This window comes from Trachurus trachurus (genome assembly GCF_905171665.1).
Source record: "Trachurus trachurus genome assembly, chromosome: 7".
NCBI classification, from domain to species: Eukaryota; Metazoa; Chordata; class Actinopteri; order Carangiformes; family Carangidae; genus Trachurus; species Trachurus trachurus.
In genome coordinates this window covers 4,908,594-4,922,905 of record NC_139901.1, presented here as the reverse complement: position 1 = coordinate 4,922,905, position 14,312 = coordinate 4,908,594, and the positions used below count along the sequence as shown (strand labels likewise).

General features: G+C 43.9%; 1 protein-coding gene across 1 annotated transcript in view; it reads left to right on the top strand.

Moving 5' to 3' along the window:
- The window catches only part of dnmt3bb.1 (DNA (cytosine-5-)-methyltransferase 3 beta, duplicate b.1), a 61,887-nt gene that overhangs the window by 4,118 nt on the left and 43,457 nt on the right, over nt 1–14,312 (top strand). The window contains exon 2 of the mRNA XM_083976294.1: nt 11,443–11,551. Coding sequence (XP_083832420.1) covers nt 11,443–11,551 — 109 coding nt within the window. The remainder of the gene's footprint in view (nt 1–11,442; nt 11,552–14,312) is intronic.

Below are 14,312 nucleotides of genomic sequence, written 5' to 3'. Positions count from 1 at the left end.
AGCTGCAGCAGTGTGAATCACTGTTATAATGTCTTCAGATGCAGCTCATCCGTGGTGGGTACTTTCCAGTTGTTTTAATCATGGAGGGAACTGCAGGAGAAGTTTATTTTTTCTTGTCTTCTTAGTGGCACAAGATAGAAAACATGTCATAAGAGCAGATGTGTCATGTTTGGAGCTGGTAGAAGGTTCAGGATAAAGTCTATAATAGGTTTAATGTGTTTGGCCAGAGGCTGTTGAGGCGACCTTGTTCAGTTCGCACATTCATAGCTGGACCTGCACCGCACCTGACTCCCCTGATCACACACACCAATCGATTGTTGTGGTCATCCTGCAGAGAGCTTGAGACTTGTTGTTGCACATGCACGAATCTCAAAGTTGCAGTTGTGTATGTGCCGTTTAAGGCTGCAGATACAGGAATGTAAGCGTGCTCTTTAAGCTGCCGCAGCTCACTGAATGGACCTCGCAGGCTACTGTACGAGCCCCGCATGCCTTCGCAGCTCAGTCTGTACAATGGGCAACAAAGCAGACAATGTATAAACTGTAGGGCTCGATCTGAGCTGGAAGGGGCCATAAAGTACATGACAGACAAGGAATGCAGCCCCCAGAGAGAGACCCTGAGGAGCTGACCCCCCTCCACCTCCCACCCACCCACCCCACCCTTAACTCACACTCACAAACCCTTTGGGGAGCGAACAATCCCCTCTTGCAATGCGGTCCCTAATCTCTCACCACCAGACACAACTTTGATGTGAAGCCCCCACCACCACCACCACCACCACCTCCTCCTCCTCGCCCCCCCTTCCTCCTCCTCCTGTCTCTGTGTCCCCTTTTCAGGGCCCCCTCAGCCTCTGCCCTCCATCCTTCCTCAGTTCTTAGTTCATTCTCGCTTCCCCCTCTCTTTCTGCGCAGACGGTCACATATAGTACAAGGATACAGAACCGAGATGCACAAGTTTCACAGAAGTATAACTTCAAGCAGAAGCTGGAAGTTGGGGGCGGAGTGGGGGGGTGGGATGCACACGACAGCTCTGAGCTAATGTTACCACGACAAGACGGTGGCCCAGAGAGGAAAACATGCTCAATGTGCAGCATAAAGAATCACAGCAAATGCAATTAAGTAAATATGCTGCAAGTTCAGTGTTTCCAGAGGATGCTAAAGAGTGATGAACCTGACTGGGATGCCTAGTTGTGACTGTAGAAGTTAAAGCAACTACAAATAACTTTTAACTGGATATGCCAAAGTCTCTTGTGTCTGCTGATGTCTCTTTATGACCTACAACAGCAAATGAGGCCATTGGTGGAAAGATAAGCTGTTTCTCAGTTGTCCAACTCTATCTTTGGGAGGCAGTGGTCGGGCCAGTCCACTGGACGAAATGATTTACAGGAGACGGCGCGCGCAAGCCAGATAAGCGTCCTTACGACAATACACGCTAGAGCTTGTGGGAAATGCAGTCTTCATTCTGGCAAAACACTACCGCTTTTGTCCACAGGGGTCGCCAAAATCAACACAAAATGAAAGTTCTTTGTAGATGCTTTAAAAGCACTGAGTAATGAGTGCATCCCATCAGGGTCGCCACTTTAAAAAAAAAAAGGTGATTTATATGTATTCATCATTTGTCTTGAAGGGGAACTATGCAAGTCTGGTCTCTTTTCCGCTGTTTTGCTAACCCTCCTCTCGGCCATGTGCATTTGTTTTTAGAGAAAGCAACAAAGCCGGCGAGAAAGCAATCAATAGAGCGGTGGATAACATTATTTATCATATACGTGTATATTTGTCTAGTCTTATCTGTCAGGATAAGAAGAGAGTTTGCAGGTTACGGGGCAGGTTACGGGGCAGGCTTCTGTTGCAGTGCGCAGGGACTAGAGCAGGGACACTGGGTCAGAGGCTCTCTGATCTCACAGGGTTGGTTTTGGGCTAAGAGAAGAGCCTCCATTCTCCCCTGTAACAAGTTAGAAGTCATTTATTTAACCATCACAATTACTCCAAAGCTGTAAAGGTCAAATGTAGCAGAGTTAAGGTGAAATCTTGCGTAGTTCCTCTTTAATTCTGAGAACAACATGGACTTTATATTATTAACTTGGACTGCTGGCCCCACCCACCCCCCAACACTTGTGCCCCCTGTGTTGTGAATTCATTTTTACATTTTGTTGTCTTCAGAATTTGCTGCCCGTTTGTGTCTTTGTGTGCGTTTTCTTACAGTGTTTTGAGCTCTCGGGGCCACCGTAATTAGTGATTATGTGTTTTTATTTGTTTTTCCCCCCATCACTCTGGTTTAAAGTGCTGTTAAGCTTTCACGGTGTTGCAGATCCTGCATGTTGGTATCATTACAGGCCGTACTTTCAACAATACATGTGATGCACTTACTTCAGTTCAATCAGTGTCACAAGTTTACACAGTTTAATGACGATGGCTGGTTTGTGTTAAGCTCAGAACCAAGCAGCCAGATGTTTTTGCTGCACGACGCTCCACAAAGCCCTAATGAGAACAGAATAATATTGATATCACGTGAGTTTATGTAACTTGTAAGTGACACTGATTAGATAGATAGATAGATAGATAGATAGATAGATAGATATAATTATTGTCATTGCATATAAAAGCAGAATGAAATTTCGTTTGTAGCACCACATCAAATCAAAAGCAGCATAAAAAGGCTTAAGTGCAGTTTAAAAGATAATAAATAATGCACAATATGCTGCACACTAATAAATACACACACAATTAAATAGTTCACCAGGAGAAAGTAATCCGGACGTGAATGCGGTCTGATGTGAAGCAGTCAGCAGACACACGTCAGTGAGCAGGTACTTTTTTTTTTTTTTTTTTAAGCTCTGATTTTGTTTTCTGTAGATGAAAGGTCAAAGGCCTGGGGAGCAGAAGGGGGGACGGGGGCAGATGGGGGCGGGGCGCGTCTACATCCTGTATGAAATAATGAACTCTATCACCTCTGTGTGCAGGGAGAGTCCCTTGATTAATATGCATTCATGTCAGAGACGGTTTGTGTCACAGGGCACTGACTCAACCCAGCGTGCCACCAAGGTGTGTGTGTGTGTGTGTGTGTTCCTCATGTTCAGTCACACCGTCTGCAGAAGAAAGCTGATTCTTTACAAAGAGTTGGAGTGCATTTGTAAGTTAAGCCAAAGTTAATCTAAGGCTTACACAAGCTTCAGTCTTGGGTTTTGTACTGCCAGTGTTTTGTCTTTGTAGTGCAGCTAACAGGATGTGTCCCATCCTCACCATCGGCCTGACGAGGAAACACTGCCCCGGGAATCACATACAGGGGAATGTGAAGTCCACTCTAGCAGATACTGACTCTAACTTTAACTCACGGTCACTGTTACGACCTCAGTGGTTCACCGTGGTAACGTTTTGGAACTGGTTTTTGCACAGTGTCACTGCACAAGACACACACACCAGACTAAATGTATGCACTGAGAGATGGAGCCAGATCAACACAAAGGCTGTTTAGTTAAATCAATGGAAGTGTGTGTGTGTGTGTCTGTCCGTGTGTGTGTGTGTCCTGTGTGTGCAGGATGCACCTGTGGTATTATTTAAGTGGTTCTTTTGTGTGCGGCCCTCGTGGTGAAAGCCTCTGTAGGCTACATACATGAATATACACACCACATAAATATTTACATGTAATCGTGTGGGTGTTCTCGTGTTGAGGCAGGAAACCAGTTCAGTTTGAATGAAGATACCTGAAAGATTCTGTAACACTTGAGGTTCAACATGTGTGTGTCAGGGCTCCAGGCTGCCCCTAAATGGGGGTGTTTTACTCATAAAATTTGAGATGTTAAAGCAATACTTAAGAACTTTCAGTTTTGGTTGAGTTTGGTGGTACCAGTGGACCAAAGCGGTAGTGTTTTGCCTGAAGGAAGACCCCATTTCCCATGATGAGTGCTCGCGCGCAGCGTCGTGAACATCCTGATCTCCCGGTCGCGTGCAACAACTCGGTGCTGACCTGTTGATCCGCCTATTTAGTGATTTTACAATCAGTATCTCCTCGTTCATGGTGTCAACGGGGTGAAATGGTGTCTGAAAACCTCCGACCTGTTGACTTCAGGCCGGCCTCAGCCCATTACAACGTTTTCAAGGTGTAGTGCGGGAAATATGATCCGCCGTAAACACGGTGTATTTTATTTAGAAAATTAGCCGGGTGTTTTGTTTTGTATTTTGTACACGATTTCCTGTCCTGCACGAGCTGCTCTGTGCTGAATTTATGCACGATGCTCCGGCATCCGGCAAAAATAAAAGCTCTGCGTGTTGCAGAGGGCTGCCGGATGCTGGAGCCATGACGCAGCAGAGCAGCAACCGGTGGAAGCACACACATTCACTAGAATAAATTCAGGGTTTCCCCCAGAAAACTTGTTAAGCCCGGTGGTAGGGTGGCACCGGCGGCCCTTTGGCGGGCCACCGGTGCCCAAGCGTGTTTTTTTGTGACAGGGGCCTAACCCTGACCGATGGCAGGGCCCTGTAGGTAGCCTAACAGATTAAATTAATGGAGCAGTAGCATTTAGCAGGTGTGATTCCATAAGGCCTTAATATCAATGTTGAAAGTTGACTAGAAATTTGAAAATATTATCATAAACATCTGTAACATATTTAAACACCAGCTATAGCAGAGTCTTACAGAAAGGCACTCTTGAAATGCTGTTCAATCAACCACAAAAAAAAGTAGGCCTAATAATTATAATTTATAAAAAAATATTTAAATAAATAACATCAACTGTTTGCATTAAAAACTAAAAACAACTGCCTGGTGACTCCATTGTTAAAGTCTAGCCTTATTTCCATGGATGTATTATAGATCCATCATCGTTTTTTTGTTTTTTTTGCTCCGAGATTTTTTACATCTGGAGTCACGTGCACATGACGTACCACGCACTTTTTCCGGTCAGTCGTCATGGAAACGTGACACTCACGGATCTACAAGAACAAACGTGTGTGATCGCGAACTTTACGAGCTGAAAAATGAAACAATGGATCATTTTCACATCAGGTGAAAGCCCCGCGGCTCACAGGAGTCCGGAGCTCTGACGCTGCAGGGGACGACGTGCTACCAGCTAACAGCTAACAGCTACCAGCTACCAGCTAACAGCCGCTACAGCAGCTGACAGCCTCTGGAGCTGCGGCTCAGCTCACGTTAACGTGGACTCGGTGCGTTCCTCTCGTTCAGCTGGTGAAGCAGCGGTCTGATGCTGTCTATTGTCTGATGAGCATGATGTCCGTGACGTGTCTCGTTATGTGCGACAAAGTTGTAACGTTGTCAGGTGATGAAAAAGACACCTGACCACGTGTTTATGGACTATAAAAACTGATTAAAAAGATTAATAAACGATGTTTAGCCTGGCGGGGGGTCAAGTAAGGCCTGGCGGCCCGCCAGGCTTATAATACACTGGGGGAAACCCTGAAATTGCCCCCTTGGGGATAATAAAGACGTATCGGCTCCATTACTCTGCATCCAGTGGAAATTGCCCGTTACTCTCCGTCTTTCGTCTCCTCAGACAAAGCTTTAAATTTCTTTGGTTTTCTTACTGCTTCTGCCATGGTAGCGGTAACCCCACATGGGCGTTCGCATCGACTTCCGTGTTTTTTACGAATGGGGAAACGGGGAAGTGACGTACCGTAAAGCAGTCAGCACATTTGTAGTTTTTTCTGTGGAGGGGTTCCTACCATCCACCTGGAAGCTGCTTAGTGCCAGTGAAGGCGATACAGACCCTCAGGCCATGACAGAGGTGTCATTCAACCTGTTGTAAGTCGATGTACCATCACAAAAGTTCTGAAAATATTATATGAAGGTTGAAAAGTTACTTAGTGTTGGTTACATTTTTCATTTACTTGCATGTGCAACCAGTAAATCTGCCATTTGTATAACACTGGTGAAACAACTTTGATGTGAAGCCTCTGGAATCAGTCATTCCACAGGTGGCAGGACAATGTGTGTGAGGACATGAATGAAAGGGAAATGTAAATATTTGCTTTGCAAGTCAACTTATGGTGTGTGCCCCTAAATTTTCTGCTTGCGCTACTAGAATTTTAAGTTAGGGACCACTGTGCTCCTAGTAAAAAAAAAAAAAAAAAAAAAGTTAGTCTGGAGCCCTGAGCATGCGTGCTTCTGTTGCCTATTAATTAATGATCATAATCGGTTTTGCCAAATAAGCTTCAGGTGATGAACTGATATATTGCCCTGTCAATTATTCCAGCACAAAAAACATAAAGCCCTTAACTTTGTAGCACAGTATTCCCATAGGAAAGAGTGGGGTTACTGTTTGTGCCTGTAGCTTGTTGCTGCCACGCTGCACTCAGGTGTTTCTTGAGTAAGACCAGGAAGTGATATATATACATATATACATATACATATATATAGCGACAGGAAAGAGAAGTGGTCCAAACTTTGACTTGGTCTCATACAAAGTGATGCTGTTAGTGTGGGTCTCATTCATCAAACGTGAGCAGAACGAATTTGCGTGTAAACTGTGCGCAGACGGAAATTTACGTGGATTTCCGCATTCATCACACTGCTCTCTACACCTGCTCCTGAATGCGTGTAGTGCTTGTGTACGGTAAATGTAGAAATTAACATAAATATTGTTTGTCACTGTTGGAAATGACAATTTTAATTCTTATTGCTCTCCTTTACCACTATAGACTGGCTTTTTGAAAGACGTAATTTAAACATGACAAATGATTAGAAATATATGGAGAGAGAGAAGTTTTAAGGATCGGACATGCACGTACAAGGCTCCATCTAATGATTATATTAACTGGATATAGTATATGATATTAACTGGAAAAACTTGCATTCCATAAATGTGCAGCGATATACGATGCAAAGTGTGTGTTGCCAGACGTTGTTGCGGCTTGGTGGCCTGGTGAGACGCACACAGCTTCATCCTGTTGGCACCGGTTTGGATGGAGCTGTGAGAGACGGCTGGTTTATCTGTAAGAATATAACCTGCCTATACAACTCCATGTGTTGATGCAGTGATGCTCCTCTGCAGCAGACAGCTGAGGTTCCTCCTGTGGCTCTTGTAGTTATGTGTGTGTGTGTGTTTTTTCCCATGTTTCCTTCTTCAATGGTTCTTAAAACCGAGGACACTACATCTGTTACCTCCTTCCAGGCGTTAGACCTACCTGTCCTAGTCACGCCACTACTGACGGAAGAACATAAAATATTTTTTCTCACTTCACCCAAAATGACTTGATCTCTCCCTTTTCTCTCTCTCCCTCTTTCCTTGTTTGCATCATGATCGCAGGTGGACAGGATGCATCTTCCTCCTTATATGGTAGTCGTGGTCTCCTTATATGGCTATTCATGGGCGGGGATCTATAATAATTGCTGATCAACAGGAGTGTGCTGTAAATTTACGATGGGTTGGTCTCCATTAGGGCTGACCCGATTATCATATTTTGATAATCGAAGCTTCGCGGACATAAAATCGATTTTAATCGAAGCTTCGGCGGCTGGCGGGGTGCGCGAACGTAACGGCTTACGGGAAGGGGGGGAGTGGAAATAATGAAAGTGATGGCAAACAAACACTGCATATCTCCTAAATCAGGCAGGTTTTCAGGATGCCAAGTCGCCTACTCATTTTAATGTAACAATTGCCGATGAGAACCGTGTCAAAAAGGGAAAAAGGAGAAAAAAAAAATCGATCACAGACTTTCATGATCGATTACCATGGCAACGAACGAAGCTTCGAAGCTTCGAATTTTTTGGGTCAGCCCTAGTCTCCATGATCTTGCACACGTACTTACGATCAAATCTGAGATTCCCGCAGCGTTGATGAATCCAGAGTATGGTTTTGGTGTGAGTGAAATCATTTGTGACACTGTGATATTATGAAAGCGATAGTGACGTTTTAGCGGTGAAGTGAATGAATGTAGGGGAAACACTGTCAGTCCATTCTAACATTGCACTGCAGCTTTCATTCAGAAACAGTATCTGCTGTGACAGTTATCTCTGTTGTTCAGTGTTTAGAGACTCAGACTAGAATTAGCGCTGTTGACAGTGAAACCTGTGGATCCACACCACCATTTGGGAAATCAAAGAATCGCACAGATGAATGGAATCAATAAAAGCATTGGTATCAATACAATCTACTCGATTCCCATCCCAATTAAAAACATTGGTGATAATGAACTTTATTTATAGAGCTTGTCAGGCAAGCTTTAAAGGGACATTGTGTAACTTCTGTTATCTATTCACGAAAATCGATTATTTCGTTCAAAAGTCTGTTTTTCATTCATCAGTAATCCCCCCCATCAACAAACTGAAGTGTTCCTTTCAGCTCTGAATTAGCCGTTCATATCATTCATATCTACATGGAGCGGTAAGCTCGGTGCTGCTGCCATGTGGTGTCGCCATGTTTTTACGTTCAGTGGCAGCGTGACGGTAGGAAACCACGAAAACTCAGCGGAGACACCGGAGCTGTCGGCTCAGGTGGAGGTGGCGTCTGTGAAAAGTCACCGTGGTAACGCAGTGAGGAGGAATGGAGCGTTACACTGATGCTGCATTCACCTGCAGTCGGACAGACGGCCGTCGGTAACAAACCAGATGTTATTTTAGTCACAGAAGTCCAGAGAAAGCCGGTAAAACGTGGGCCAGGTAAACAATATGATATCGCCATGACAACATATTGTCACGTATTGTTTTGCCTCATGTTGACAGACCACTTGTTTACATAGAGGCTTGTTTATGCCGTTACGTGCAGCGGCTGTCCTCCGTCTGCCGTCTGCCCAATTTCATGTGAATGCAGCAGAGTTGCTTGTGATATACAACCGCAACGCTAGATGGGAGTAATTCCTACACAATGTTCTAGTAAGAGCGGGTTAAAGGACAATGAATAAAGACCATGGTGAATTAAAGTAAAACTGGAAACCAGTGAGAAATGAGCAGCAAAGCTGCGCAAACAGGTTTTCAATGTGGGCTGCATTTTTTTTTAAATGTGTGAATAGAATAGTGTGCATTTAAAAGCCTGGTAATAGAGGGTGTGTAGTTGTGTGTATGTGATGTATGTGCCAAATGTCAGGAAGATTGACAATAGGGTTAGATCTAATGCCACATTACGAAGCCCCAGGAACAAACTAATTACTGCAGCACAGACTCCCACACACACACACACTTTGAGCTGGTCACCTCCCTGATATTTAAACCTACACACACACACTCGTATCCCCACTAAAATAGGAATGTGTGCACCTCCATGGAGCTAAAGAGACGATGCAGAAACACAACATTCTTACTTTCATGTACTAACACATACACATTCACTTTGTTCTCTCTCTAACACACACACAGAGACACACACACATCCTGACAGGCCTGTGTATCTGTTTACCTCAGGTCTGTATAGACATGTTTCCTTCCCACTCACTTGAACAGAAGAGGCTGAAGTCATCCTCTTCTGCACCGCCGTGTCTCTGCAGCAGCTTCTCCACTGATCAGCTGTTAAATCACCTTCTCTGTGTCAGTTGTCGAATCTTTGCACTTGACATTTGTGCATCTAAGTTTTCTGTCTTAATTGCTGATTGTTCACACTGCAGTAGAGCCCTGCGCGGGACTGTTTTCTTCATCCCGCTCCTGCCCGCTCCCGCTGAATTTCTGACCATTACCGCCTGCGCCCGCAACGTGTGTGTTACATTCCCGCCCGCTCCCGCAATGTGCATGTCCACTCCCGCCCGCACCTGCAAAACTCTGAGAATTTATGCCCGCACAATAATAGAGATGCATTGATTTTGTGTCTTCTCCTGTCCCGCAGGAGAAAACACGTAATTCTATAGGCTATTACAAAGAGACTCATGGGCTGCGTGTCTTTTGACGCACTGGTCTAGCGCTCCTATTTCGTTGTTTTCATTTTTCAATTCAATAAGGGCTGTTTCATATTCTATTCTCCTCTTCTGTATTTTATTTATTTTTCTACCTTTATATCTTTGTCACAAACAATTGAGAATCTTTTCCAAATATCAGACTTGCCTTGCTTATTTTTTGTGTTGTAGAGACCTTGTTTTAGCTTTTTTTCTATTTAATTTGTTGACTCCGTCATCCTGTCGCTCCCGCAGTGTTTTGTTTTACCCGCCCGTTCCCGCCCGCAGCAAAGTTCAAACCGCCCGCTCCCGCGAGATTTGGATTGGGTCCCGCGGGACCCGGCGGGACCCAATCCCAATGCAGCCCTCTACACTGCAGCGCTGCGTCCTTTTGTGGTGAGACTGAGTGAAATTCGGGACATTAAGTGAGGATCCTGTCACGATTTAATTTTCTTTTCAATGTAACGAGAAACTTTTCTTCCATGTCTCAAACAGGTTGTGGTTGTCTGATGTTTACAGGTCTGCTTTGCAACTCAAACTTGTGTGTTTTTTTCTTGGCTTACACTTTCTAATACTGATATACTAGAAAAAACAGTTTCATCACTATGTATGGAGATTTATATGAAGACTCTTGTTACATACGTTTAATATTTTCTTCACTAAACATTTACTTATGAATTTACAAAGGTAGCAGATGTGACTTTGACAGACAGCGAAGCACGCCTTGTGAAGTGCACACTGTGTAGATAAACAGAGATGAGCAGGAAGATGATGAGATGAAAGATGAAAGTTAGAGCCTTTGCATAGGCCTACATAGTTGTTTAACAAAACAAAAGTGACGGTATGCAAAGTCAAAAATAACAGATAAGGACTCCAAGACTCAGTGAACTTCAGTCTATTCAGTCCCAAGTGGAGGCTAGCTCGTTAGCAAGTGGACAAGTGCTTAGCAAAGCAAAGCTAACAGGTAGCTTAGCTAAGTAGTTCACTTTATAATGCAATTTATAGGCCTAATGCTATGCTAGCACTTAGCATTGACTAGCAATGAAGTTGGTAATTGGCCAAAGGATAAACATTTACTGTCAAGTCAACCAACAATACATTGATATGATATTAGGCAGAGCTTGGTGTGTGTGTGTGTGTGTGTGTGTGTGTGTGTGTGTGTAGGGTTGTAGGTCTTGAGGCTGGATTTTTTCTCAAGACCAGTCAAGGTCACAGCTGCAGCAATGTCTTTTTTTTTTCAACCGCAGATGTTTCTCTGTCACTCGTTCACTTCGGTTTATGTGATGTAATTCAATAACTATAGATAATTAAATTGCTCTACCAAAGTATCTTTTTAAAACTTGGTGGCAACAGTGTCAACAGTGAGAGGAGCGTTTAGCAGGTTCTGGCCTGTGTTCTTCTGTTCAATTCAAACCTTGTTTCAATTAAATATGATTTAGATTTTTTATCAAATTATTCTTTTTAGCTGTGGAATACTGTAAATATCAATCCACATGATTTCTATGAGCACTGGTACTGAATACAGTCCTAATGGTCTTGAAAATAGTCCGGAACGGCCACAGGTGCAGCACTGACGCGCGGGGAAGTCGGCCATGTTTGTTTCCTGACATTTTCCTGGTTTGTGTCTTTGTCCAGGTTTGAAAAGGAGTCGGGACAAACACTGGACCAGTCGACTGCGACAGCGATGCCTTCCAACAAGTACTCAGCTGCTATCATGGAGGAGAGCAAGAACATTGCTGCTACGGTGAGCCTCACACACACACAGATTTCGCAACAAACAGCCAAATATTTAAATAATGCCCCAAAACCTCACCTATTCATTCGCATGTGCACACATGCGCACACACAGACATACATGAAGCCACTCCCTGATCTCTGTGAGCCGGTTGTGGTTGAAAGGAGTGTGTGTATCAACGCCAGGGCAGATGCCCAGACAAGAGTGCCAGCATGAGTCTAATTGAGAATGTATTTGTGCAAACATGGGAGAAAGGATAGAGGGAAACACACACACTGATATATGCATCCAGACACACTTTTGCTCACCGTTTCACATGTACCCACTTTCACTCTTTCATAACTGGCAGTCACATGTGCACACGCACACACTCGTCCGTTACAACTCCTTCCTCTTTCAGGCTCGTATATCACTCCATCTGAGCGGGACACTTCCTTCCCTCTCCCACCTGCTTTTCTTTCTTTTCTCCTCTTTCTCTCCTTGTTTTTTTTTTCTCTCTCTCACACATACACGCCCTACCTCCTCCCTCTCTCATTTGTCTCCATCTCCTCTTCATCGTCACCACTTTAATCCCTCACTATCTATTGTTTGCCCATCTCCGTGGTAACCGTCCTAACTGCCATCGTATCACACATTGTGTGACGGCCGGGGAGTCGAGCTTCGCTAATGGGATGTAACTGAATAATCAAAGTGGTTTTATTCTTCTATTTTTTTTCATATTTCCACGACAAACATTCTATAGTGGACAATTTGACTGGAAAAATATACCATAAGTCAACTCTATACTACAAACAAAACTGTAACAAACCATGGATCAGGTGGCCCTTTGCTGCATGTCACTCCGCCTCTGTCTCCCTATTTCCTGTCTTTTTCAACTATTCTTTCAATTAAAGGCAAAAAAGCCCCCCAAAATACTTTTTTTTAAAAAGGAAAAAAAAGGTCTGTCAGGCTTTATAATACCTCCCTGCAGAGTAAATGTAAGGTGCTCGAATTTAAGGTATACCTTCACCTCCTCCACCCATCGTTGATGAGATGACGGTGTTGCCTTAATCCAGTTAAATAGGATCAATCTCCTGACCAACAATGAAGAGAACACTATTGCTTTCCTTTGGTTGATTGTTAGTTCTGCTCCCCCTGGTGCTGCACCAAAGATGGCTGTCAGAGGACTGAGCTAGTCTACATCCTAATCATGGATGGATGAGAAAGTTCTGGAAATTTCGGCCTAGAACTCTTGCAGCTTGGGCAAGTCGGATCAGCCCCTTGGTAATTTTTGCTGATTTGTCTCTTAAAGGGATAGTTCAACATTTTGGCATATTGGCCCATTGCCATAATCCCTGTAGTTTTAGGAGTAGGTTCGTTACCTTTAATTGTCGGTGCAAGCTGTGGCGGAGCAGAGCCGTGAGCTGCTCAGAGCTACGCTACGGAGGCTAATGGGATTTCTTAGTTTCCCTCATGAAACTCATCAAATACACAATCCAACAACTCCAAAGCGCTGTCGTGGACAAGTTGTGACCTGCACATTCACCACGCTATGAGATAATAACGGAACGTTACGAGACAGAGTTGTTTTCAAGGCAAATGCAGAGACTGCTTGATGAAAAACTGCCCCTGACGGAAAGGCACATCAGCAGTTTTGCATGAATTTACCTCGAAAACAACTCTGTCTCGTAACGTTCCGTTATTATCTCACAGCGTGGTGAATGTGCAGGTCACAACTTGTCCACGACAGCGTTTTGGAGTTGTTGAGAAATCCCATTAGCCTCCATAGAATAGCTCTGTGCAGCTCGCGGCTCTGCTCCGCCGTTCTAAAAATAGCTTGCATCGACAAATTAAAGGTAACAAACCTACTGCTATGACTATAGGGATATGACAATGGGCCAATTTGCCAAAATGTTGAACTATCCCTTTAACAGTGCAGGAGGAGCCATTAATGTTTATGTTTTTCAACCTGCTGTTCATCAGTCTCTGTGGGATCGTTCTCATTTATTTCTGTGGCATCACACTGACTATAGATATCAGCAGCTGACACGTAACACCACCAGTGGGACGACTGTGTCTGTCAGCGTTGGGCAAGTTACTGAAAAAAATAAATCACACGTTATTGCTTCATATATAAACTGACTAGGGTGTTACTAGGGAAAGCAGAACTGTGCTGCTTGGTTTGTTGCTTCAGAAGATTAGACTCACTTTGTGTTTGCTCAGTCTCAAGTTGTCACACCTGCACATAGACGACAGTTCACCACAACATTGTGTCCACAACTGTAACCTCAATCCTGAACGCTATGCCATTGTGTGGGCTGATGATGTTGTGACCACGCCCACCAAGTCAGGTGATCAGTGATCATAAGCTGTGTGATTCATCTGAAGTTAGGCTATTTTCAGGTAAAGCAATAAGCTTGTTTAAATGGCAATAATTGTGATTGGTTAATTTGAAATGGTAACTAGTTACATACAGTGACATTTAGTTTTGAGCTCAGTCTTCTTCTCCGTCTGTGTTGCTGCATGTTGGCACACTGGCGCCTCCTGGAGATCAGTACATGACTTTGAAACAGTTGTCAGGAATTTGTATCATGTCCTGTTGCTGCTCTCTCTGTGTCTTCTTCCTTTACAGTGAGCATGTGGATCAGAACTACAAACTGAAAGTGAAACAAACTTGTACACGGCTCTAACGCTGCATCCACATGGAATACATTCCTCAAAGAATACGTCAATGGCAACAGTATACGGCAATGCCATCCAAAGTTAAAATATTTTAACCTTTTACCATGCA